The 23,267-nt window shown below is 35.4% G+C and overlaps 2 protein-coding genes across 6 annotated transcripts; one reads left to right on the plus strand and one right to left on the minus strand.

Annotated features, from left to right (window-relative positions):
* Positions 1-188: 188 nt before the first annotated feature.
* On the minus strand, positions 189-11,385 carry LOC130407859 (uncharacterized). 4 transcript variants are annotated; one of them, XM_056731173.1, is made up of 11 exons: positions 11,217-11,385; positions 10,326-10,628; positions 8,643-8,909; positions 8,373-8,477; positions 6,264-6,305; positions 6,106-6,144; positions 5,987-6,025; positions 3,684-3,722; positions 3,528-3,563; positions 2,328-2,365; positions 189-2,226 (listed from the first exon to the last, which is right to left on the minus strand). In XM_056731173.1, exons 1-10 carry the CDS (start codon positions 11,281-11,283, stop codon positions 2,331-2,333), a joined length of 972 nt encoding a protein of 323 aa, XP_056587151.1. In that variant the 5' UTR covers positions 11,284-11,385; the 3' UTR covers positions 189-2,226; positions 2,328-2,330. The 4 variants fall into 4 exon arrangements, with proteins under 4 accessions (XP_056587151.1, XP_056587143.1, XP_056587169.1 ...); XM_056731165.1 differs by having other exon boundaries at positions 2,328-2,368; XM_056731191.1 differs by lacking the exon at positions 3,684-3,722.
* Positions 11,386-12,796: 1,411 nt separating this feature from the next.
* On the plus strand, positions 12,797-17,122 carry si:ch211-132g1.1 (T-cell surface antigen CD2). 2 transcript variants are annotated; one of them, XM_056732596.1, is made up of 6 exons: positions 12,797-12,895; positions 14,085-14,232; positions 14,626-14,928; positions 15,033-15,278; positions 15,718-15,864; positions 16,421-17,122. In XM_056732596.1, the coding sequence occupies exons 2-6, from the start codon at positions 14,175-14,177 to the stop codon at positions 16,696-16,698; spliced, it is 1,032 nt and encodes a 343-aa protein (XP_056588574.1). In that variant the 5' UTR covers positions 12,797-12,895; positions 14,085-14,174; the 3' UTR covers positions 16,699-17,122. The 2 variants fall into 2 exon arrangements, with proteins under 2 accessions (XP_056588574.1, XP_056588585.1); XM_056732607.1 differs by lacking the exon at positions 12,797-12,895 and having other exon boundaries at positions 14,146-14,232; positions 14,637-14,928.
* Positions 17,123-23,267: the final 6,145 nt, after the last annotated feature.

Consider the following 23,267-nt stretch of genomic DNA (forward strand, 5'->3'; position numbering starts at 1 on the left):
TGATGTTTTCATAATGATTATTTTATCAAAACAGTTTATGATATAATACATAATCTAATAACTTGATTTGCATGCGATTGCTAGAATTGAATATCTTGATGGATAACTCTAGATTTCAGTGGGAGAACTTTTGATATATCAAATTTCTTTTCCCTTTTAGTTTAAAAAGAATCACACAGAGCACGAAGTTAGGGTTTAAAGCATGTTATTAGTATTGGTACATAAACAATGACTAATAGTGGATAGCTAAAAAATTACTCTAAATATAAAAACATTAAATACAAACGAACAGTTACATTTGATAACAGATTAAAGCCAGTCATGGATGCATCCTTGTACACTTTCTGAAGGTCATACAGAAGTAACTCATATTTTGAATTTGACACTCAAGTCTGGTCTTCACATACAGGGTTGCACTTAGGAAAAAAAGGGGAAATCCTCTAATCTAGAAAAGGTATTAAAACAAGTTAAAATTCGGGATGTCCCCATAATACAACATTGTTCCATGTTTGCTTTTACAATTATATTTTTTAATAACAGCTTCAGTAAATCAATCACTAAATCAGAGTTATAGCTTCTACAGCTCAAACAGCATATTATTGTGTTGCCAGCACATGTCATAGGTTTGATCTCAAGAACAGACATACTGATCAAACGTGACTGTCATTTCCTTTGAATAAAAGCGTTTGCCAAATGCATAAACATAAATAAGATTGCTTGTCTGTTTCTGATCGGCGGATAGAAACAACGCAACACTCTATAATGTCTTTGGCATGACAGTTTGATGTCAAGTGACTTGAAGTTAAGTTAATAAATGCTATGAGCCTCATACTACACACAAGGAAAAACTCAAGAAACTTCTTTCATCTCTTTTCAAACTATCCTATGGTGTTAGTGTCACAACACAGACAGAAATATAGAGGGAAACATTCCCATGCCAGAATATGTACATAAACATCTCATGTCATGTCAAACCTGTTTGAGTTTCTTTCTTATGCAAGACACAAAAGAAGATGTTTCGAAGAACAACACAGACTTCTATTGTATGAGCGCAAAGCGACCGAGACATTTCTCGAAATATCTTATTTTGTGTTTCACTGAAGAAAGAGACACAAAGGTATCAAGAGAGAGAATACACAATGAAATATTTATTTAAAAGATGCTTTGGATAAAAGTGTCTGCCAAATGCCTAAAAGATGCAAACTTTAACTGAAGTGTTATAGGGTTTCTTCTTAACAGAAGTGTAACAGACTCTTTCAAAACCAAAAGAAAAAAGGAAAGCCATGAGTGAGTCATAAAAACCCCACCCAAACACTCCAGGGTGAATTAAAGAAATGTTTGAAAGAGGAAGTTACACACAGACAGCACAGAGAAGGCAAGGCCGTGAACGACACAGAGAAACTTATTTTTCATGAGTGTGATTTAAATAAGATTACCATGAAAATAACTGTACACAGAACACAATGTATTCAATGGACTCACACACTCCCTGAAAAAAAAACTCCAGATCAACAAGTACATTAAGATAGTCAATAGGGCAATGCAAATATATATTGGTATATCATAGGGGTCTGACAAGATACTTATCTCTCAAAACTGGGCTATCGAGAACGAGATTTTTAGAATTTTTCAAGAAATTCTCAATGATGAAATATACAGGGAAGTCTTTTTTAACACAAAATGCAAAGCTAATAAAATCAACTTGCACTTATGAAACATATTTAAACTTCTATTTAAATGAATTATATTATGCAGTACTAAACAATACGTAAAAACTGCAAAATGTTTTGTCACAAACTGACAGCCAATTGCACAAAATGTATACTTTGTTTTCTTAACATTCGTAGCTTTTAGTAAAGACCTGTGGTTGTTTTCTCTATATGCTTTTGCATTGTGCTCGAGCCCAGAACGCCATCATGCCAATTGCGTAATGAAATTGTGTTCTCGCACACTTCGAGATCTCTTCACACCCCTAGTATATTGTGAGCTAAATATTCTTTAAAACAGTCTGATTTAAGGAAAGGATTCTGTGCAGCGTGAACACAGCCATTGAACTCTGATATGAATGCAAATATTAAAACACAAAAATAACTTTGAAAATCTATGAATGAGGGGAACAACAAAGGATTGTCTATGTGGAAGATGTCTGTAATCTGATGAAAATAGTCTTTGATTAAAAAAAAACTGATGGCATCACAACACTTCTGAGAAGCAGAGCTCTTCTTTCTACAAAGTGAAAAAGGGTCAGAGTCATTTTAGCAGCAATAAGAATAAATCAGTGAAATACAACAGAGAAAGTCAATATAATGGAATATGAATGGACTGACCTTCTACTGTTGACTCTCCTTTTCATTAAGAGGCTTTTCTACTGTAACACAACATTACAAACACACACATGAGAACTGTTCGGACTACTTCACAATGAAAGCAACTTAAAGTGATAGTTCACCCCAAAATTAAAATTCTGTCATCATTCACAGCACTCTCTTGTCAATTTAAACTGTATGAATTTCTTCCGCAGAACACAAAAGAAAACATCCGAACAGCACTGGACCCCCTTGACTTGTGTTTTTTTTGGGGGGGGGTGAACTATCACTTTAAAGAAAACAACAACTGTAAACTCAAAATGTCCATCTATTCATAACACATCAGTTTTATGACGCTGTCAATATCTTACAAGTTTTTCCTCATAATAATAATAATAATAATAATGTATCTACTTATTTGGAGCGGGTTGATGTGGTGCATTTTAAATCGGTCAGTTCTGGTCCTTGATTCTGATTAGCTGAGCAGAGTTCTAAGCCGTTAAAAAATACCCTGATTTATAACAGCTGACTCCGTTACATAGCCTAAATATCACTTTATTTTATGAAACCTTGCTACGTATATGGAATAACCATTTCACAAAAGCAGTAAGCACCGCAAAGCAGTGTGTTACAGTGCAATTTATAACAGTTAGGGGGTTTTAATGACTCTGCTTCGGGTCGTGCCACAACGCTCTTAGCTGTTATAAAATGCCCTGTAACCCACTCATTCATGGGGCTTATTGCTATAATGACAAACAGAAACAAATGAAAAACAATTAAGAGATTTTTCATGCTTTTCTAACAGTAAAATCTGCACAGAAGCAAACCAGAAAAACCAGCTGAATCTGCTCCTTGACTGAACTGCTTGCAAATTAGAATTAATAATGACTATTGAGAATTATATAACCTATAACAAACAACTGATCAAATTTTATTACTGCAGTGCTTACTCTACAAGAGAACAAGGACACTTTGCGGTTGAAGACCTGTATATTTTGTGTCTCATTATTATAAAAACATGTCACTGTTATTATTGTTGTTCAAATTTAAGCAATGAGCAGATGTCAACAAGTTAAGTATCAGATCCACAGCTGGATGAGACATTTAGTTTAGTTTTCTTACATTAAATAAACCTTTAAGTAATGTTAATTACAACTTTCTTACAGCAAGAGTACATTTAAAGGGACGATATCAATAAATGATGTATATGAATCACCTTACCTTCATCATCGTGGTGTGGCCCATTACTAGCACCCTCTACAAAATAACAACATTTTAAAATCATAAAATATGAGACATATGAGATATGACTTATATCTGTGTTTGTAAAGACAATATTAGTAGCTTTAACAATCAAGACTTTTTTAATGATTTTACCTTCTTCGTTTTTCTCAGTTGTTTTTACTTTATCATAAACTACAAGAATAATAAGCAGAAAGTCAGCGTGTAGTCATACTTCATAACAAATTAGTCATGCTTTATTTAACTTGCCACACTATGAAATGTGAAAACAATCATTTTTAAAATCTGGCTTTTTGTGTGTTGTTAAGCCACTGTTTATAACAGTAAGTTATGCTGCTGTTTTTAAACTTTAAATACTTTAAACATATAGCACATGTGTCACATCTGACATATATAACTTACGGTGGCAGTAACTTTAGTTGGAATTTGCAAATATTAACAAGATACTACTGCAGTTACTGAAGAAAATGTGAGTGCTGCTTGCTGTGGCAAAAGTGTGAACTGGATATTCAGAGTTACGGCTGTGCGATTTGGGGATTTATTGACAGACATTGCGATGTAATGTTTTTAAATCAAGCTTCAACTCAATATTGTCAATGGTGTTCGGCACAGTATGGGTATAGTTACCCTTTTGAAAAAAAAAACAAATCAAAACCATTTAACCCTTAAAACCATTTCAAAAATATTTTTTGCAGTTTTAGGAATGATTGATATTGGAATTACTGTTGTTCTTGACAACTGCCAGATTACGCCACACCAATAGAATACAAATAGGCCTACCAGTGTACACTATTATAGTGTTCATTAAAACAAATACAACGGCCATCATAACCCTTAAATCCATCAAATGTTCTATTGTATTTGTGAATTATTAAAATCATAAATAGGTAACAGTTTGATTTGTTCATTTTTAAGTCTGCATATTTTGGATTTTAAAAACAAGTAGAAAATTTGCTGAATGTTTCATTTCATCCAAGTGAAATGAGTAAAGCAGTTAGATATAATTTACATTTGTTTGAAATGAAGAGCCAGCCAGGAGTTGACACAGGGTGTGTGTGTCAAGTTTCAACCACATATGTGACCCTGGACAACAAAACCAGACTTATGGGTCAATTTTTCATTTTTAAATCATCTGAAAGCTGAATAATTAAGCTTTCTATTGATGTATGAGTTGTTAAGGATAGGACATTATATAGCGGAAATACAGACGTTTAGAGCTCTGGATTCTAAGGGTGCCAAAAATCGAAACCCTGAGAAAATTGCCTTTAAAGATGTCCATCAGAGGTATGGCAGTTTTTATACATTTAAGGTAGGAAATTTACAAAATATCTTCATAGACACATGATCTTTACTTAATATCCAAATGATTTCTGGCATAAAGAAAAATCTATAATTTTGACCCAAGCAATGTATTTTTGCCTTTTACAAAAAATGTTCCTGTTCTACTTAAGACATGTTTTGGGATCCAGGTTCACATATTCCTAGATGCGCTTGTGGACACATAAGGTGTGGAGCCGGACGAGTTTAATGGAGACGCGCAAAAAAAATTCACATTGCGGCTTCTTGCGATTAGCAAATCGTAATGTCTCAGACCTATTCTGAGTCATTGCAAAGCTGTTTCAAGGCGTATGCTAGTGTGTTCTGGGTGGTTGCTTCGGTGTCGCTATGCAGTTGCTAAGGTATAAGGGTTAGCCTAGGGTGTTGTAGGTGGTTGCTAGGGTGTTTTGGGTGGTTGAAATGGTGTTGTTAGGCGGTTGCTAATTGTCACATGGTTACTGTGCAATGACATAAACTAATTCATATGCTGCTCAAACAAGCCTGTCCTCATGTTTCTATGACTAACCCTGAAGTTTTCTCTTTGAATGAAAGTCTGTGGAACATATTGCTAGGTTGCTGTAAATGGTTGCTAGGGCGTGGTTTAATAGCTTTAGCAAGATTCTGGGAGAACGTTTGGTTGCCAGAGTAAAATAAGCCTACCCCTTTATCTCAATGAAACATGGACGCAAAGTGATGTTCAATACAAAATCCCTATGAAATTGACCATATTAGGAAAAACAAACCCTCTTTAATGGTCATTCTCTTCACACTAGTATGTCAATGGGGCACTTTCAGGCAGCTTTACCATTACACAACATTTACATTTCTTCTTTTTGCAGACACTTTTTTCGGACGTGTACAGGAAGTTGAGTTTGGGCCACAAAAGAGTGCATGCCAGTAACGTTTGCTTATGTTGATGCTTTGACCCTGTCTATATTAAATAAAAGGAAGTGTGTTTGTGTTTTTACAAAATATAACACCCTTCACTTTATAACACACAGCTTTCAGTTTTGTGTTTTGTTTTAAAATCATTCTCAAATAAAGGTGTTCTGTCTTCAAATAGTAAACAGATCACATTCCCTGAGCGGGAGATTTAAAAAACTGTAACATGTTATTCTTACCAGTTGTCACATTGTGTAGTTTGTTTTCCCCTTTAGGTTCTGTGAGAAAGAAATAAAACACTTAAATAAGCTGAAGCTAGAAGTCTAGACCAAGTATTAAATACAAATGATTGACATACTTATCTTATTTCTGCAACTATCCAGTACATTCAACATTGCTGAAAAGACAATATGTTTAAAGAAATATGTTAAAAACGCTTTCTGTCCATTCAATTATCTGTATCAGATCTATTTTACAAGCATTCCTCATATCTGTCTATAACAAACATAAACTTACCCCCCAGACATGGTGTTTTTCCAAATTTCTTACGAACAGCATCTGGACAAAAAAATCCTTATGTAATACACACACAATACTTCCCCAGGATTTTACAACATAAAAAACAAAATAAAAATGCTTAAAAATAAACTAACATGGCAACTAGGGATGTGCACTACTACTAAATTGAGTCTTCTTTAAACTTAAGTTTTGTAACCGTGTAGTCGAGTAGTCTTGAACTAAGAATGTCCCAGATGGGGGTCCAAAAATTTTGCGTTGGGCCTATGCAATACATTTTAAAGACCAAAGTTCAATTTATAGTTGAGCATCAGACCTACGCTGTAGCCTACAGGAGCCGCATACCCTTCGCCGTAGACCGACGCTCACCTCTCCAAAAATACAACAATGCGTCAACACAACGCCGACCGCAAGCGCTGTGATTGGTCTGTTTGAACCCCTCCCTCAGGTCAAAAACCTTTGCGATATAGTCATGTTCACTCAAACGCATTTCAGATTGAATTATCTAAGTAAAATATTTGTGCTTCTGTATTTAACATCTCAAATCTGCTTTTTTACTTGCAGCTATTACTTCTCAAACGGGCTGCTTATTCTTCGCCTCTTGTCTTGGTTACACAAGCAACACGTGTGTGGACAGTGACCCCTAGTGGTTATTGCCCGTTTACACGGACAACAACGTAGAAGTATAAATTAAATAGGGCTTAAAGAATGTAGTCTATAAATTAAACTGTTCATATCCAATATTTAAAGTAGTTAATCTGTGCCTAAAACGTGTAGCCTTTACAAAATACATTTTATTTCTCCTTTAAGTCTGTGTTTTCAGACTGTAAAAGTTCAATTCAATTTAAGTAATCAAATTAAATTAAATTAAACGAAACGTGTGTCTATTACAATGAAATCATGAAACTTAAAATATTTAACAACAATTAATCAAAAGCTTAAAAACAAATGTTTCATTATTTGTTTATTTAAATTATGTTGAATGAAAAAAACATTACTTTTTAATTATGTTGCAATTTAAGTAGCCTAAAAATTATAATAAGGGCCTATAAACAAACAAGATAGCCTACCTTATTTCATGTTTATAATATTTATAAAGCAAAGCAATGAGTGTAAACAAAAATAGCGAATAGAAAGCAATGGACAAAAATTACAGAATGCATTTGATCTCACGCAGAGCACATGAAATAGCCGCTAATAAAGCCTACTGCCCCTATAAGCTAATTTATAGAACCGACATTAGATAAACACTCAAGTCCGAATGTGATTATGATGTTAATACTATTTTACATGTTCTTGTTGAGGAAATGCAAGCATTATGCTCGGATGAAAGTCGGCTCGAGGACCAGGATTATTAAGAATCAGTTCTAATATGAATGGCATGGAAAGGATCCTTGATAGGTACTTTGTAAGTACTTCTGCTCATGATAAATTAGTTTCGGTCGTTTCATTTTGTTGTCGGTAGTTTTAATAAATATTAAAATAGCTCACTAGGACTTCGCTTTAGCACCAGAGCCTAAAAACTGTGGGTATCAGAATATAAAATAAATGGCCTGATAAAACATTAGATTTTCAATTTTTATATACATGTTCGACTAGGCACAATTGATTCAATATTATTTGTTTGAAAAGGTATTGTCCGGACCTCCGCCACAAAGAAAATATAGAAACCGCACATACCAAGCCCCTCCAAAAAGACTCAAACATAGTGGAAACATTGATATAATACAAAACGTCAAAAGGCCATGAATAAAAATACTTTATTCTTGTTACTTGATAATTAATATAGTGCGATAAATAAACATGCCAACATGTCCTCCAAAAGAAGGACTGTTAACACTCAACCATGTAGAGACAGAAACAAGCCGTAGTGTAAATAAGATGAATAACATGCCGATTTAGTTTAATAAAAAAACACATAGACCTATCGTACAGGAAAGGTAACCTAAATAAATAAAAAAACTTGAACTTCAAAGGGGTGGGGCGACCCCTAATATAACGGCAGGGGAAACAATCCATATAGATATACAATATTGCCTGTAAATGTATAATAAACTCTACCCAACCCGGTATCAATAATTATTTTATGAAGAACAGATGTAATCCTACCGTGACAGGAATCCGAGCACATGTATAGGAAAATTAAGACAACTAAAGTGATGATGATGACGACAGCAGGTATTACAAGCCCCAGCACAAGTCCTTTGTTTGATCCTTTTGAAGAAAGCACACATCAGCTGTTAGAAATGACGTCTATTTCAGTAAACATCTCATTCAGAACACTGAACTGAAGTTTGAGGTATGAGAGATATTCATTCATTCTTTATTTTACAAGGTAACAAAATAATAAATAAGTATTGAAGTTATTGAGTGTCTTACCAGAAAAGATTTCACTCTCACAAATTGGTTTGCTGGTTTTATTGCTCACTTGGTTCACCAGTGTACATGTGCAGCAGACGTCTAGATTCTTAGTTCTTTCAAATAATATGGACTCTCCTATTTTCTGGCCATTTACTGATATAGGTTCTACGGTATCTTTATTAGTACAGTGCCAGGTGATATCTGTGTCATATTGGCATTCTAAGTATATGGCATTGTCTGGATTACTTGTTTCCGCTTTATTCAGCTCTGGTTGTGGGACTTCCTCTGAGGAAAAACAAAATTATAATAGTTTAAAACACCCCAGAAACAATATCATAATGAAGTTAATACAAGTGCAGAAGCCTAAAAATACTTTGTTGTATTGTAATGGAGACACGCAATATGAAGGCTTTTCAGTAGAGATGTTGGAGAAAGATTGTGAAAAAAGAAAAATCACACAGATTAGGTTTCTTTGATTTGGATCAGTATTTGAGTGACACTGGTTTTGCGGATCGTCAGAACAAAGGTATGTTGTTGTCGTAATGTTAGATGTGTAACAGAGCAGTTTTGAGGGTCATTGTTTATCTGGAACCAGTGTGCTCCTGGTATATCCTTGTGTCGTCTTCACTTATTTTATTCATTTGCATGATTGTCCGTGTTGTCTAAGCTTTGATAAATTTAAGCATTTCATGCCTGCATTGCACAGCACGTTCGAGGGCAGCGCAATGCAGGAAGGGGCGTGTTCTTTTTTTCGAAGTAGTGTGTTATGATTGCTTCGACCATGAACATGTTATTTTGTCGACGCCCACACTAGGCTTTTGACAATTATTCCTGTGGTTTAGATTCAAAGACGCGCTTTGTGAATGGGCCCTTACACCCTGTCTACTGCAGATGCGAGCGACAAACCCATTAAGCACAATGCGTTTGTTTTGTCACATTGTTGCTCGATCTAAACCATGGGGTGCATCTCAATCTGCTCCCGAGGTGTGAAATGATAAGTGAAAAACAATGGTTTGGAAGCACCTAATCATGTTTGAAATATTAAACTTAAAATAAACTGTAAACTTATTTCTGAATTCTGATCGGTTGATTTAAATGTTGTCCCAGGGTCAACACGATGTTGTCCTTAGGATATCAAACTTTTGGCAAAAAAAGGGGAGCTGAACGAAGGTTATCAGTGCACTGTAAGAATTTTGCCAATGAGAGACAGCCCTTAAAATGTCTGACTCCCTGATCAGTGCCCGGACTAATGAACAAGGGAGCAAATTGAGACGCACACTACTTGTGCCACAATACTTCTTCCGGAGCCGTATCTAGAGTTTCTGTTCAGGAGCAATCAACAAAAATTATTTTGTTTTACTAAAAATAGTTTGATATAACACATTTGTATTGGTTTCTGTTTCAAGCACAATTTCAACGTGTATTAGTGACATAAATAGGCAACTCTTTGACATAATTTAGTCCTTTCATGTTGGGGCAACATGAATCATTTACGTTGACTAACTGAAACTACACAGTAGATTGAGTTCCCAGCATTCTTTGTTCTTATGGCTGGATTTAGATGGTACAAAATTGTTAAAGTGTTATTGTGTTCTCGTGCGGAATGAAAGATAAGGAGACTTGTTAGTCTCTACTATTCTGTGATGTTAAAATTCAGAAGAGATTTTTGTTTAAATCCCAATGATATTTTCATTCACTTACCCATAACATTCAATGTGAATTTCTGCTCTTGCTCTTTGCCGTTGAGCTCAAAATAATAGATTCCATTGTGGTCCTTTCTTAAATTGAACAAAGTCAGTTCTCCAGTGTTCGTGTCTGCTTTTGCATTGTCTTTAAAGAGAGGATTCTGAGGAGATGAAGATTCACCGTGATCAAATTCAATAACTCTAATCACATTCTCAACAGTACGCATGTACTTCCAGGTAATGGTGGTGCCAGATGACAGTGTAGGGTTCGGTTTAAAACGAACTTCACCGCCAACCTTCACAAACTCAGCACCGACAACTGAAAACATAAAGAATATATAAAGCCGTGAACAAAAACACCTCACGAACAGTAAAAGAAAAAACACATGGACATGGTTCCCAATGAACATATCACAGTTATCACTATATCGCGATACAATCATGTTTGTTTAGGTAGCATCGCTGAATCATAGTATCTGAACACGACATCTTCATACCATAACTTTGAAGTAGCATTAAAATACCGCGGTAGACATCATCACGATACCACAGACGTCAGAAGTATCATGATATTACAGTATCTCTGTCACGGTATCGCAACGGTGGCCGGTGCTGCCTTCAGTCAACGATATCGAGACCACAGATACCGTCAGTGTCTAATGTTAACGTTACCGCCATAATGGCGGATTATGTTTTGCGGAAGGGTTGGGCCTTTAGCTAACAACTCTAAACACGCTAAAAATGAAATAATAATTGACATCATAAGACAGAAATAAGTACCAACACATTAGCTCAATAAGATATTGGTAACATTAACAGTAATATTACGTAGAGTTAAAGTCTTAAGTGTTGGTTACAAACTAGCCTCGCCTTGTTTCAAAGCTACAAGAGAAGAATCATAGCGAACCTGAAACGGCGCAGATCAACGCGACGAACAGCGCGCAGCGACATCCCAGAAACATCTCTACTGTCATTTACACTGTCATTCAGTTTATATTTACATAACCTATCGAATATAAATCGAAATTGTTAGAGATCGAAACACAGCTACCCGTGTATGTCCTCATCCAAAAGAGGAAGTGACAAAACGAAAGCAAAACTTAAACACGATGCGTGTAGAAGGTTCTTGCGAGGCAGCGGCATCTTGTGGACAAGTGGAGCAAGTCACTTCACTCATCACATTTAATTTATTACATTTCAATTTCAATTATAGTTCTTGTCAATGTGGATCGCCCAGTCATTGATATAATATTTATTCATCAAGCAATGAGTGTGTATTTTTAATACACTTTAGCGTGTGCTTTTCACAGTCCATTCATGAACGCATTAATTCATTCAATCATGCATGCATGGCATGTCTCAAAGAACATACAATTAAGGACAAATATTTAAACAAGTTTACAGTGTCTGTAGTGTGCATTTGACATTATTTGAACCTTTACATAAGAAATTAGCAAAATAAAATAAAAAAACATAGAAAATGCAAAGAGAGTAAATTCCAGAGGGGGCCGGAGTTCTACTTCAGATTGTAAAGGTTTTGTCATTTTTATCCAGCCCGCAAATACCACGAAAATGTCATACTTCCCTGTGCTTTGCTGCATCTGTGGTTTATATATGAAGAGCTCTTTTCCAAAACGCATTAAACGCCAAATAAAACAAAAATGAGTTTGTCATGTCATTTTGCAGTGTATTCAATGCTCCATGAATGTTTCATTCCAAATCGCTATATTTCCTTGTTTAAAATGTTCTGCAAGATCCAGTTTCTTTCCAAAACGCTATAAATCCCGAACCTGTTTTTAGCCTAAATGCGACATGTCCTCTCGACCAATCAGAATTCGCTTGTTAGTGGTATTTTTATGTGTTATTTCTAAGTTATTGGTTGTATGTGGTGGAAAATATTGAAACAAGAAATTGAAAATATTTATTTTATTTTACTATTTAGTTTGTGACTATTTATTTTATTTGGCTGTTATTTATTTCACGCATTTGCATTTATTTGATTTATATTAATTTATAGTATGAGTCCCTGATGTCATATGTTTCATGTTCTCTTGTTTGTCTGTTTTTAAAAAGAAATAAACCAATTTTTTTTTGAAAAAAGGATGGATTTATAGCGTTTTGAAAAAATGTATTATCGACAATATTGTTGTTTCATTTAACAATCATTGTTTAACATGTTCAGACTGAGCCAACAGACCATTTTACCAGGATAAATTGAATATTAACAAAATGTATGGGTCAAGGTAAAAATATGTAATTTTCATGAAAACTATTCAAATTACTTTATAGTGTTTTGGAAAAGAGCTCTTCAAATATAGCCTGTCATATGTCATTACAACGCTGTACTATACAGTGCACTTAAAAAACGAGTAAATGAAACGAACACTGCGTGTCGGACGGCGCCATCTTGTGCCGAGACGCGGGAATTCATTCAGCGCGAGCCTCACTGATCCAGTCACGTGGCGATGAAAGAGTGCGAAGCCCCCCATAAGGACTTCAATAGCAAAGAATGTGAAAAAAGTTTCAATTAATATTTTAATACCTGAAGCACTTTCACTTCTGTGTTTCCAAACCAACTCTAACCAGGTAAGTTAATAAAATGAACTTACATTTAAATGCATTAGCTAACTTTAACGAATGTTAGTATTTTGTGAAGTTCTACATTTAATGAAGTAATTATTATTTAAAACGTTAGATATCAGCTAGCCAACTTACTCAAATGAATATATTGTAAGTTCAGCTAAAATAACCCGTCACTTTAAAAGAATAGAATTGGCATACAGTGATTGATGTAACATAAAACACGTCTCTCTATTTTATCACGTGATAGAGATATCTAAAGCGAGACGTTATAATCATCATTGATGTAGTAAGCTCAAACATTTCTTTATTTTATTAATTTAACACATCCGCTCGTTTAGGCTATTTTTTCAAAACAAACAAACAAAACGATGCGATTAAGTGTTTTTCTTTTATATTAAGAACAATGTTTTTCACCCATATAACAGGTAGGCCTACATTTTTCTGTCAGACGTAAATAACAACTATTAAAGCTCATACATTGGAATTAGGTAAATATATGTAAAGTATTTGTATTCATTTATAATGTGTAAGAGCATTTAAATGACGAGTCGGCCACAAGATGTCAGTATTGCATGTCATTTATAATGCTCAGATGAAACCACTGAACTCACAAAGTTTTAGATATTACACGATTCGCGATTGTTTATGCAGTGCTTATATTAATGTCATTATTCTTAGGCATAAGTGTTTTTATAATGTCCAGATGTTATATTAAACATCATGTCTTCACGGCACAGGGTGCAGAAACTAATAACAATGAACTCTTTATGAACTTGCACAAAAATGGTTTTGATAAGTTGAATGGTCTTTGATTTGAACAACAAAAGTAAACTATAACAGTATATTATTAAATTGTTAGTTTTATTTTTTCAGGATTGTGAATATTTCTTTTTTTCTTTGCCATGTGACACATTCAGAACAGACCTGCCACTCATTTTAGTTGTGCGACCCAGAAACCTTATTCAGTGTGATGTATAGGATAACATGAATGTTCTCTTTCACAACAAATGTTGAACCTCAGTAACATCAAATCATTTTTCAAATGACTTCTTTTATACAAAATCAATGTAAAAACATTATGATTAAAACATGAGATTGAAGTTATATATCCTGTTAGATGGAAAAACGTTTTCCAGTGACAAACTTCTTTACAGCTGTGATGCATTTTCAGCTTGTCTCTGCTTGTCTGCAGCTCGAACAGGAAACTCTTGTTTTTTTGTTTCCTCCGCCTCAGTGTGTGTGTGAAAAAGATCTGGAACAGTTGATTTATTTCAGAAGAACAATGAGCACCAAACACATTCTTGCAGTTTTATTCTTCTGTGGCTTCGCTCTTCTCACTGGTACGTTGCGTTTTATTGAAATAACTTTTATAAGATTTTAGTTTTTTTTTTTCAATGTAATAAAACTGAAATGTTATAATGGGACTTAAAATATGTATAAAATGTGAATAAGAGATGCGATTAAAGATGAATGAGAAGTCATGTGAACATTTGTATGCAGTTTGCGTTCATATCTGTAATGTTTAAGAATGAATAAACTACATATACAAACTGAATAGTAGTTTTTAAAGCTGTATGTGACTTTCAAACCCAGTGATTTTTCAGCAAATATCCTCAGGGCTGGTTCCCTTGATACTTAACACTTTAATTTAAAAATGATGTTTTTTAATAGTGCAACACTCATCACCCTGTTGTGTTTTATGAAATACTAAAAACATTTGAATTCATTTCTAGTTTCTGTGCAGACATGTGACAAGAAACTTCTAAAGGGAGTTTCCTGCATCATGAAATTTCCAGATAACATTAAAGCAATAATTAAACCTAACGAAGGCGAGTTAAAATGGACCTTTAACTCATTGGTAGCTCAGCGGAAAAAAGGGAAAAATGGGAAAACATTTCCTGATGCAACAATTGAATCGGATGGGTCATTAAAGCTTCAAAATGTGAAAGTAAGCAACACTGGCACATATAAATTTGAAGCTTATGATAATGAAGACAAAGTGGTTGCAAATCATAACGTGGAAATTGCAGTTTACGGTAAGAACCAAGAACTCTAGAACACACATGTATACAGATTATATATCACATGTATTCTACAGTTCAGAAACAACCAGCATTATATTGTGTCATGTATGTTTCAGAAAAGGCCCTTAAACCCAATGTGACACATAAATGCATGAATGGAAATTTCACGCTAACCTGTGACACTAAGAAGAACGATCAGAGAGATTTGACCATAACATGGTATAATGGACCAGGAGACATAAAGGGTGAAAATAAAGCTGTTCTATTCCAGACATCACAACAATTACAGAAGAACACAGAGTATTCATGCCGTGTAGGCAATCCTGCTAGCGATGCACGAAGTGACGTTTTAAAAGTATCATGTAAGTAACTTTCCTTTCACATTGCTTTGGATTATTGAGTGTTTAAACAATGTTACTATTTTTACTCACTATAATCTACAGCTTTGCTACTTTATAAATGTTATGTTTACTTGTATTGTCTCCTGATCTTTATTAAACTTTTTGATAATATTAGCAAGCTTTCTTTAAATGTCTTTGCAAATGGAAAATGTAACATTTTTCACATAACAACAAGGACGTGTCCATTGCTTGGACACTAATACCTTATTATTTTTACAATATTAGTAAAAAAGAGAAAATTTAGATGTCCTTTGTGTAGAACTGATTCTCAGCTGGAAACTTTTATCCATCAACAAATATTAGAATAAGATTAAAGAAAATCATAAACACAATGCAAATAAATATTCTGAACATGTTCTGTATCGCTCACATGAAAGTGATGTCGGTTGTTGTGTTACAGGTGCCGACAAACCCTGGACACTCTTTGGTTTTGATTTCTGGATAATGGTGGGCATTCTATCGGGTGGAGGAGCTCTTCTTCTGCTGCTCATATGTGTTCTTGTGATCTGTGCATTTCGTAGTTGTGAACAACGAGAGAAAGAGAAAGGTAAAGAGAAGTTAACTACCGCTAAAGTGATGCCATGAGCACATTATCTGTACACTGCGCAATTTTTCTGTCATTGTTTTTGAATACGAGCAGGTACAAAAACAATCTCAGTGCGTTTAACACAAAACTAAATGTAGAACTTAAATCTTACCAAGAGATTAAATCCTTTTATATGAACGGCCAAATGTTGAGAATCATATCTAATTTTTCCCTTTTCAGTGTAAATATAAAAACTGCATGATTTACATAAACTTCTACTCAGAACTGTTTACATTTGAGCTTCAGACAATAATGAATATCTATATTTACTGTTATTCTAGAACGGATAAATACATGCAAGCAAGTACACAAAATCTAAGAACTTCCCTTATAAAGATTGCCTTTTGATTTTAATTCAGACCCCATGATAGAATAATAAAGTTTATTTAATCCGTTTTTGTCAATGTTCTCTGAATGTGCTCTCAAGCCCTTTGTGTGGTAACAGAGATAATGTGTGTTTTTTACAATGTAAAACACATCTAGTTTATGGAAACACTGTCTTTCATGAAATCCTCAGATGAAGAGGAGCTCAGACTGAGGAGTTTTGACACACCTACTAATCAACAAAGAGCCAAAGTAACTGCACGAGGTCAACCGGCACCACCCATCCCGCAAGAAGATTACGATCCAGCCACACAAACCCCACCTCAAACACAAAGTCAAACCAAAGGCCCGGTCCGTGCCCGACCTCCACCACCCCCGAATGATGAAGATGAAGAAAACCCTCCTCCGTTACCTCGGCCGAGAAAGAAACGTGAGAAGAGAGCTGAAGAACCGTACCGACCGATGGAATGATCGGGTGACTGATGTGATGATGGTAAGAGTAATGTTATAAGGACACATGTTAACATTCACTCATTCTGATACAACAACACACCCTGGACTTCATATTGACATCTACGTGAAGCTTTCAACAATTCAGCTAAAGACCTTTTGTATTGAGTTTTACCATCGCACTTAAACCATAATCTAAAACAAACAGCTCTCAGATGAATCTGCATCAACTCATGTGAGTTCATTTCATTTTATAAAGGATTTTTTGTTATTGTGTGTAGCTCAAAACTTGTTTATATTGTATGAAAAAATAATATAAAAAAAGGGTTCAAAGTTCCTTATGACTAAATGTAAATGTAAATGAGTGTGATACAAAGTTAACTCTGGCATATATTCGTATGATAGGCTTTTATTTAAAAACTGAAAATAAAGGTTATATTATGTACCAATGTCTGTATCTGTGCATATGTAGTAAACAGATCAGCTGATCTCACGGGCAACACGTGAGTATTTTACCAGGTGACAGTTTTGTATGAAGCTTGTTATGAAAAAGCAAGAATGAAGCTCCAACCGTAACATCACTAAACATTAAAGGTGTCATGAATTTTAACCCAAATTTTAACCCAAGCTTTTTTTTACATAAGAGGGAATTGTATTCAAGCGAACTTCTGTAATGGCTGGAATACATTACAAGAATAAAAAAATCTGAATATAAAAAAAAATCATCATATGCTTGCCGACTTTGTAAACTGTTAAGGCTAAAATACACTACACGACTGGTATCATACACTAGCAGAGTTTCCAAACACAACAAACAGGCACCTTGTTGCAAGGAGACGCATGATCAACGAAACAAATGTGCAGAAGATAGGTGCAGTAGTTATTCTAGCCTCTTAACTGCCCGCCTGTTATTGACACCAGGCCCAGCGAACGCCATCTATCTATTGATAGGTTGAACACCGCCTCCACAGATGAATATCAACAACTACTTCTCTAGACCCGCACACTGCTTCATGCATGACAGTACTGATGTAACACAAGTTGCATGGAACCAGATAAAGCAACAAGCAATAAGCATGCTACTATTGTGCTATTGTGCAAAAACAAATATTGTGCTGTGCCTGGTTGTGGAAGAACGGTGCAGTCGCTGCATAACCTTCCTTCGGATTCCAACATTAGTTATACGGGGTTGAAGTTAATTTTTAAAGACGTTCCAGCTCACGTGGGTAAAACATTGAGCGTTTTTCACCTCATTTCACTGAGGATTCCTTCGTGAAACAAGGCACAGGTCGACACTGGATTGCAGTAGAGACAAAAATTAAAAAGGAGTGCTGTGCCGTCAATATTGGATCCGATAGGATGCAATCTGATGTGGGTAAAACATTTTTGTACTATGCGTTACTATTGCTTTGAGCCAGATTGCTTGATGTGCCCTGAGCACTATTCGCACGGGATAAGTGTTACCTGGGGACCTCTAGTCATTTGTAATAATTGCAGAGATTATCTATGATCTTAATCCAGTGCGAATTGGCCACGTCTGTAATTTGTAGTGTAAAAATACCCCCACAAATTTCCTACCATATTTTGACGAACACAGAGGTCCTGTGATAATATAAGTCCCGTGCGAATCGGCATCTCTGTGATTTGGCGGGCTAATATCAATTTTCAAGGTTTTATCCACCGTTTGCAAGTAATGTTGGCTGTTTTGAAGTGTTTTGTTATTATTTCGGGTGCTGGGTCATATCCATACCTGCCAACACTGTCATTTTCGTCGGGAGTCTCCCGTTTGATTATAATTAATCATGGAAACTCTTGTAACAGCTGAGCAGTGATCTTCTGTCCGGTTCGTGATCACGGTTCTCAACTGCTGACAGGTACGGTCATATATCATTAAACACCAGACAACTGGCTATACAAACTATTCGCAAAGCCTTGCTATCACATCCGGGAAATACATCAGTAAATTTGAGTAAAATCACAAGCTTCATTTATCCAGTGCGAGAGGCCCACATGAAATACAAATGTGGGGAGGTCATTTGTAAATCACACGAGGTCCGCAGATAATACTAATCCCGCGTGAATAGGGCGAATGTGTAACCTAACGTTACGTCTCCAACCAAATTCACAGAAGTTTACTACACAAACTGCTATCCAATCATGGCAGTGGGCATTTACTTCCAAGTGTTCAATGCCCATTTAAACCCGGGTAGAAATTACATATTGATTTTGATGTTTTTTTTTAATTTAAAAACCAACCTAACGTCCTAAGGAGACCTCATACAACAGTAAAAAACAACAAAAATGGCCAGTTCATGACAACATTAAAATGTATGAATGACATTATACAATTTCATATGAATGAGCCACTTAATAAAATAATTGAGATTGTGTTGTAATAGAATCAAAGAAGAATCAATGAGAACCAAAGTTAAATGCTAAACATATTTAGACAATTATGAACCATTGTGTTCACAGTTCATGACTGCAGACGCATACAAAGCGTTTTTTGAATCCGATGTGTGAAGGTTCTGAGGGATGTGGTTTGTGCATCTCTTTAACAACTCAGCCCTTTCTGCATTGTCTCTGCTGTTTTCCTGTGCGTGGGAGATCTGCACCAAACTCTTCACACATACGTTCACATCAGTGCCTCTTTATCCTAAAGAAGAAAATGAACAATTTTAGTGACGATTAGTCATCTCAATTCTCGCTTTATACTCATTCTATCCGATACAGGTACAAAAAAATAGCAATAGCTTCGGTCAACCCTGACGCCATTTCTGCAAAACCATAAACTCATTCAATTCAAATGATTTTTTGTGATGGTTTGCGTGACTTTTCTCGACTCAATGAGTTTACTCTCCATTCCATTCCATTTTCTACCGCTTATCCGAACTACCTCGGGTGAGTTTACTCTCCTTCCATCTTAAAAGGTTGCAGAAACACAATCATTATTTTGGTTGTTCATCCAAACAGAGACATAATACAAAAGTGTATCTGTCAACATTTGAGTTTACTTTAGACAAAAGAAGCTCGTTGTAGTCTATCAGTGAGGTGGAAGATTTTCACAAGTAGACAACATTGAACAGATGAACATCTTCAAAGCACTGGACGTGACAGCAAACGCACTCCGAGGTCAGAGAAAATGCTTAAAACTCTACAGGCCAAGTTGAAGTTCATGACTTGGAAGAAATACCTAGAGGATGTCTCTTCTTTATAAAAATAACATGTTGCACGGCTTAGGTTCGCAAAGTTATATCTACAGGAACCACAAGACTTCTGTAGCATTAGGACGAACGAGACCAATGTGGAGATGTTTGGTTACATTGTAAAGTAAAAACAACACAAACACCTCCTCCCATCTGTCAGCCCTGGTGGATTTGTGTCTGTTTTACAGCCGCAGGCGTAAGAGTCCAAATCTGCACTTCAACCCGACTGAACCTCAGTGGAGCTGAGCATATGAATGACCACAAACACCACACTGAACTGATGCAGACTGAGACAAAATACATGACAGAAAATCTTTACATCAAATCATTACTGCTAAAAATGTGATAAAATATCATGAGGTGAACTTTACTGTAGATTCTCAAACACGACAGCTTCTTCACAATGATAATATCATGTGGTGTTGTGAAGTTAAGACCTGCAATGACCAAATTATTTTATTATGGGTTTTTTTCACATGTTTTTCTGTCATCTGTTGAACTGTTGTCAGTGAGTACAAGTGACCTCAAAACAGCCAACCTGCTCATGTCATTTAACTTTATATATATTATTATAAATAAACACATACACTGTATTGTATCTGCAGAGCTCAAGACTTATTTGGAGATGTAGGGCAAACTGAAAGGGGTAATATGTAAAAAACCTTTTTTTTAAATCTACTTAAATGTAAGTAAAAAAAGTTATTTTTATTTACTAAAGTTTACTAAGGTGTGATGGTGTGGTAAACCGGACTTTTATTCTGACGGGTCGCTGCAAAGGGTGTTTGACAGTTTTTTAATTCAATGACATTTGTTGTGCTAAAGGAGTCTTTGGTGATAATACAATAGTGGGTAAATGTTGATGAGAACAGTGTTGTGCTGCCAAATGTGTGTTATTAGAGAGTGAGAGTCAGCTGTTGTGAGACAAACATATATTATAAAGATATTCCAAATTAATTACAACATAAACATTACAACACTTTATAATTAAGACACAAATATATCAAGAGTCAGTACATGAACCTTAACAGTAGTACGAATAAACTGAGAAGCTTCATGCTGCAATGCATGCTGTGAGTCATGAATGAGTTTTGAACTATGGTGTTACCCAGCACGCATTGCGTGAACAGCGTGAAGTTTTCATTGAGCTGATTTTCACCCATGTTGAGTTTAATATGCAGATTCTTGATGTATTTGTGTGAAAACCAACTATTGCAAAATATGTCAAAAGATGCCAGCCGGTGAAGTGCTGTGCAGTGTGTAAACCTCACCACCCAACCTCAAGGACGCTGTAGCGACAGACGCTAGATACTGCCGTCTTCAACCTCCTCGTTAGAGTGCCTGATGGGCCGTCAATTGAATATCCCTTGTGTAAACACATTGCATTACATCTAAAACAACAATAATATTTGTTATAGCTGTCATATGAACCCTTTTAACAAATAATCGTTAAAGTCCATGTGAATTAAAAAAGTACACGATCGAAAAGTACAATTTTTTTATGAGATATTGCAGCGTTCATTGTAAATATCAATATGGGTCATTATCTTTTTAAAAATCGTATTCCCTCATTATCTCCAGGTAAAATCTGAAAATTCTCTTCCTTCCTCTAATGACTATCCATCTTAAATGATGTATGTTAGACGACTTGGGCGGAGCAATTCGTTAACCCCTCCCCTTCAACTGTCAGTCTGCTGCCAGTACTATTTCAAAGTGTAACTGCTGTTTTTATACATCAAATCGCAGCGAAAGATGAAAGCCACACACAAAATTTTTCGCATTAAAAATTCCCTTTCCTTCTGCAATACGTCAAAATACGGAAGTAAAAACGATTGCAACTTCTGGTTCATTTGCCTGTACCCTCAGATTATCGTCATTAGAGCACATTTATTGTGATCTTCATGGATAAATCAGTCTATGGATCCCAATGTCTGTCTTAATTTTTTTAAAACACCTAAATCATGCATTCATTTGTCAATCAGTATGTGTGTGTGTGTGAGGGGGTTGTTATTTTCGATTTATCTCTAAAATCTGTACACTTTAAACGTAAAGCATTTTTATGTTTTCTGTAAGGAAAATACAAAGTGGGTGACAGAGTAATTATTAGTATTATTATTATTTGTAATAAAAAAAAATGTTCGTGCTGACCTGTTGTCCATTTATTTCATTAAAAGCACATATAATAATTATAATGGCAACTATTTAATTTTGATAATGAACAGGCCGTCAAGTTGCTGGAATATTGTGGTCATTATTCTGAGTACAGCATTAAATACTGCAAAGTTAACTAGCTTACTTTTAGCTAGTTGTGAACACACTTGCTCTTAAAACAGAACTTGTGCTTTTCAAGATAAAGAAAACATACAGGATGCGATCTGTCATCTCATCTGTGGAGCGCAGCGCCTCACAAACTCAACAGCATATTGTCAACGGTTTCTCCCTTTCGTTTTGTTAGTCTTAATTGTTAAATATTCCACGTATATTTATTCGCGTCGCATGTTTTGCATTATATATTAAAGGGAGCTTATCATGATGGACACTTCACAGAGATGTTGTTGGACAAATGCTGCGAGGAGACACAGAAGAACTGATGAACAGTTGATTAATGATTATGCATAACGTTATACACCACAGCCTCCACCTACACCCCCAGGTGTTAAACGTTAAACTTCTGAATTTTATACAAATGTTGAGGTCTGTGTTTTATTTGTTTACATGCACAAATATTCACAACATCATCATTATGACAAACTGTTTCCATCACATTAACAGGCATTGTGTATACACGATTTAAGGTTCAAAATGCTGTATTTTCTACATACTGTGCATGTTTGTAACTCCTCTTTGCCCCGTCTCTCTGAAACGTGCAGAATTTTTACAAAGCTGATCGCTCTGAAAGGCAAGGTGTGCTATGATTGGCCAGTTAACCAGTGCTTACTGATTGGTGGAATACTGCAAGCGTGTGACGGAAATGTAACGCCTCTTACCATATTTGGAACACCAGGTTCCAACGCATTTGTACTCACAGGTACACCACCTTACTTGTGAAATCAAATCATACCACGAACTGACGTAGATTTGTGGGGGTGTGGTTACACGAGGTGTTTCAGGCAGGTCTGGGTGAGCAATTGCTTTTAGATAGAATTTAACAGAGAAATCATGACTTTAGACATCCACAAAAAAATCACACAATGGGACATAGTGCTGAAACATCACTTCAAACATCATTCATGATATTGTGTTATCCAATACATAAAAAATGAAAAAGTGGATGCTGGATTTAAAACACTTTACATGCTACATAGACACATTTAAAACCACATCTGCACGCTTTTATACATATTTCTTTCCAGAATGACATTTGAAGATTCACTAAGATACTGCAAG

This window comes from Triplophysa dalaica, chromosome 2 (assembly GCF_015846415.1).
Source record: "Triplophysa dalaica isolate WHDGS20190420 chromosome 2, ASM1584641v1, whole genome shotgun sequence".
Lineage (NCBI taxonomy): Eukaryota > Metazoa > Chordata > Actinopteri > Cypriniformes > Nemacheilidae > Triplophysa > Triplophysa dalaica.

Excerpts from the sequence above, each read along its gene's own strand:
- si:ch211-132g1.1 (XM_056732596.1), top strand. The coding sequence starts at position 14,175 with ATGAGCACCAAACACATTCTTGCAGTTTTATTCTTCTGTGGCTTCGCT. Across the intron at positions 14,233-14,625 it reads TGGCTTCGCTCTTCTCACTG|TTTCTGTGCAGACATGTGAC; the intron begins GTACGTTGCGTT and ends ATTCATTTCTAG. Across the intron at positions 14,929-15,032 it reads CGTGGAAATTGCAGTTTACG|AAAAGGCCCTTAAACCCAAT; the intron begins GTAAGAACCAAG and ends TGTATGTTTCAG.
- LOC130407859 (XM_056731165.1), bottom strand. The coding sequence starts at position 11,283 with ATGACAGTAGAGATGTTTCTGGGATGTCGCTGCGCGCTGTTCGTCGCG. Across the intron at positions 8,478-8,642 it reads TGAGAGTGAAATCTTTTCTG|GATCAAACAAAGGACTTGTG; the intron begins GTAAGACACTCA and ends TTTCTTCAAAAG. Across the intron at positions 6,145-6,263 it reads AAAAACACCATGTCTGGGGG|CAATGTTGAATGTACTGGAT; the intron begins GTAAGTTTATGT and ends TTGTCTTTTCAG.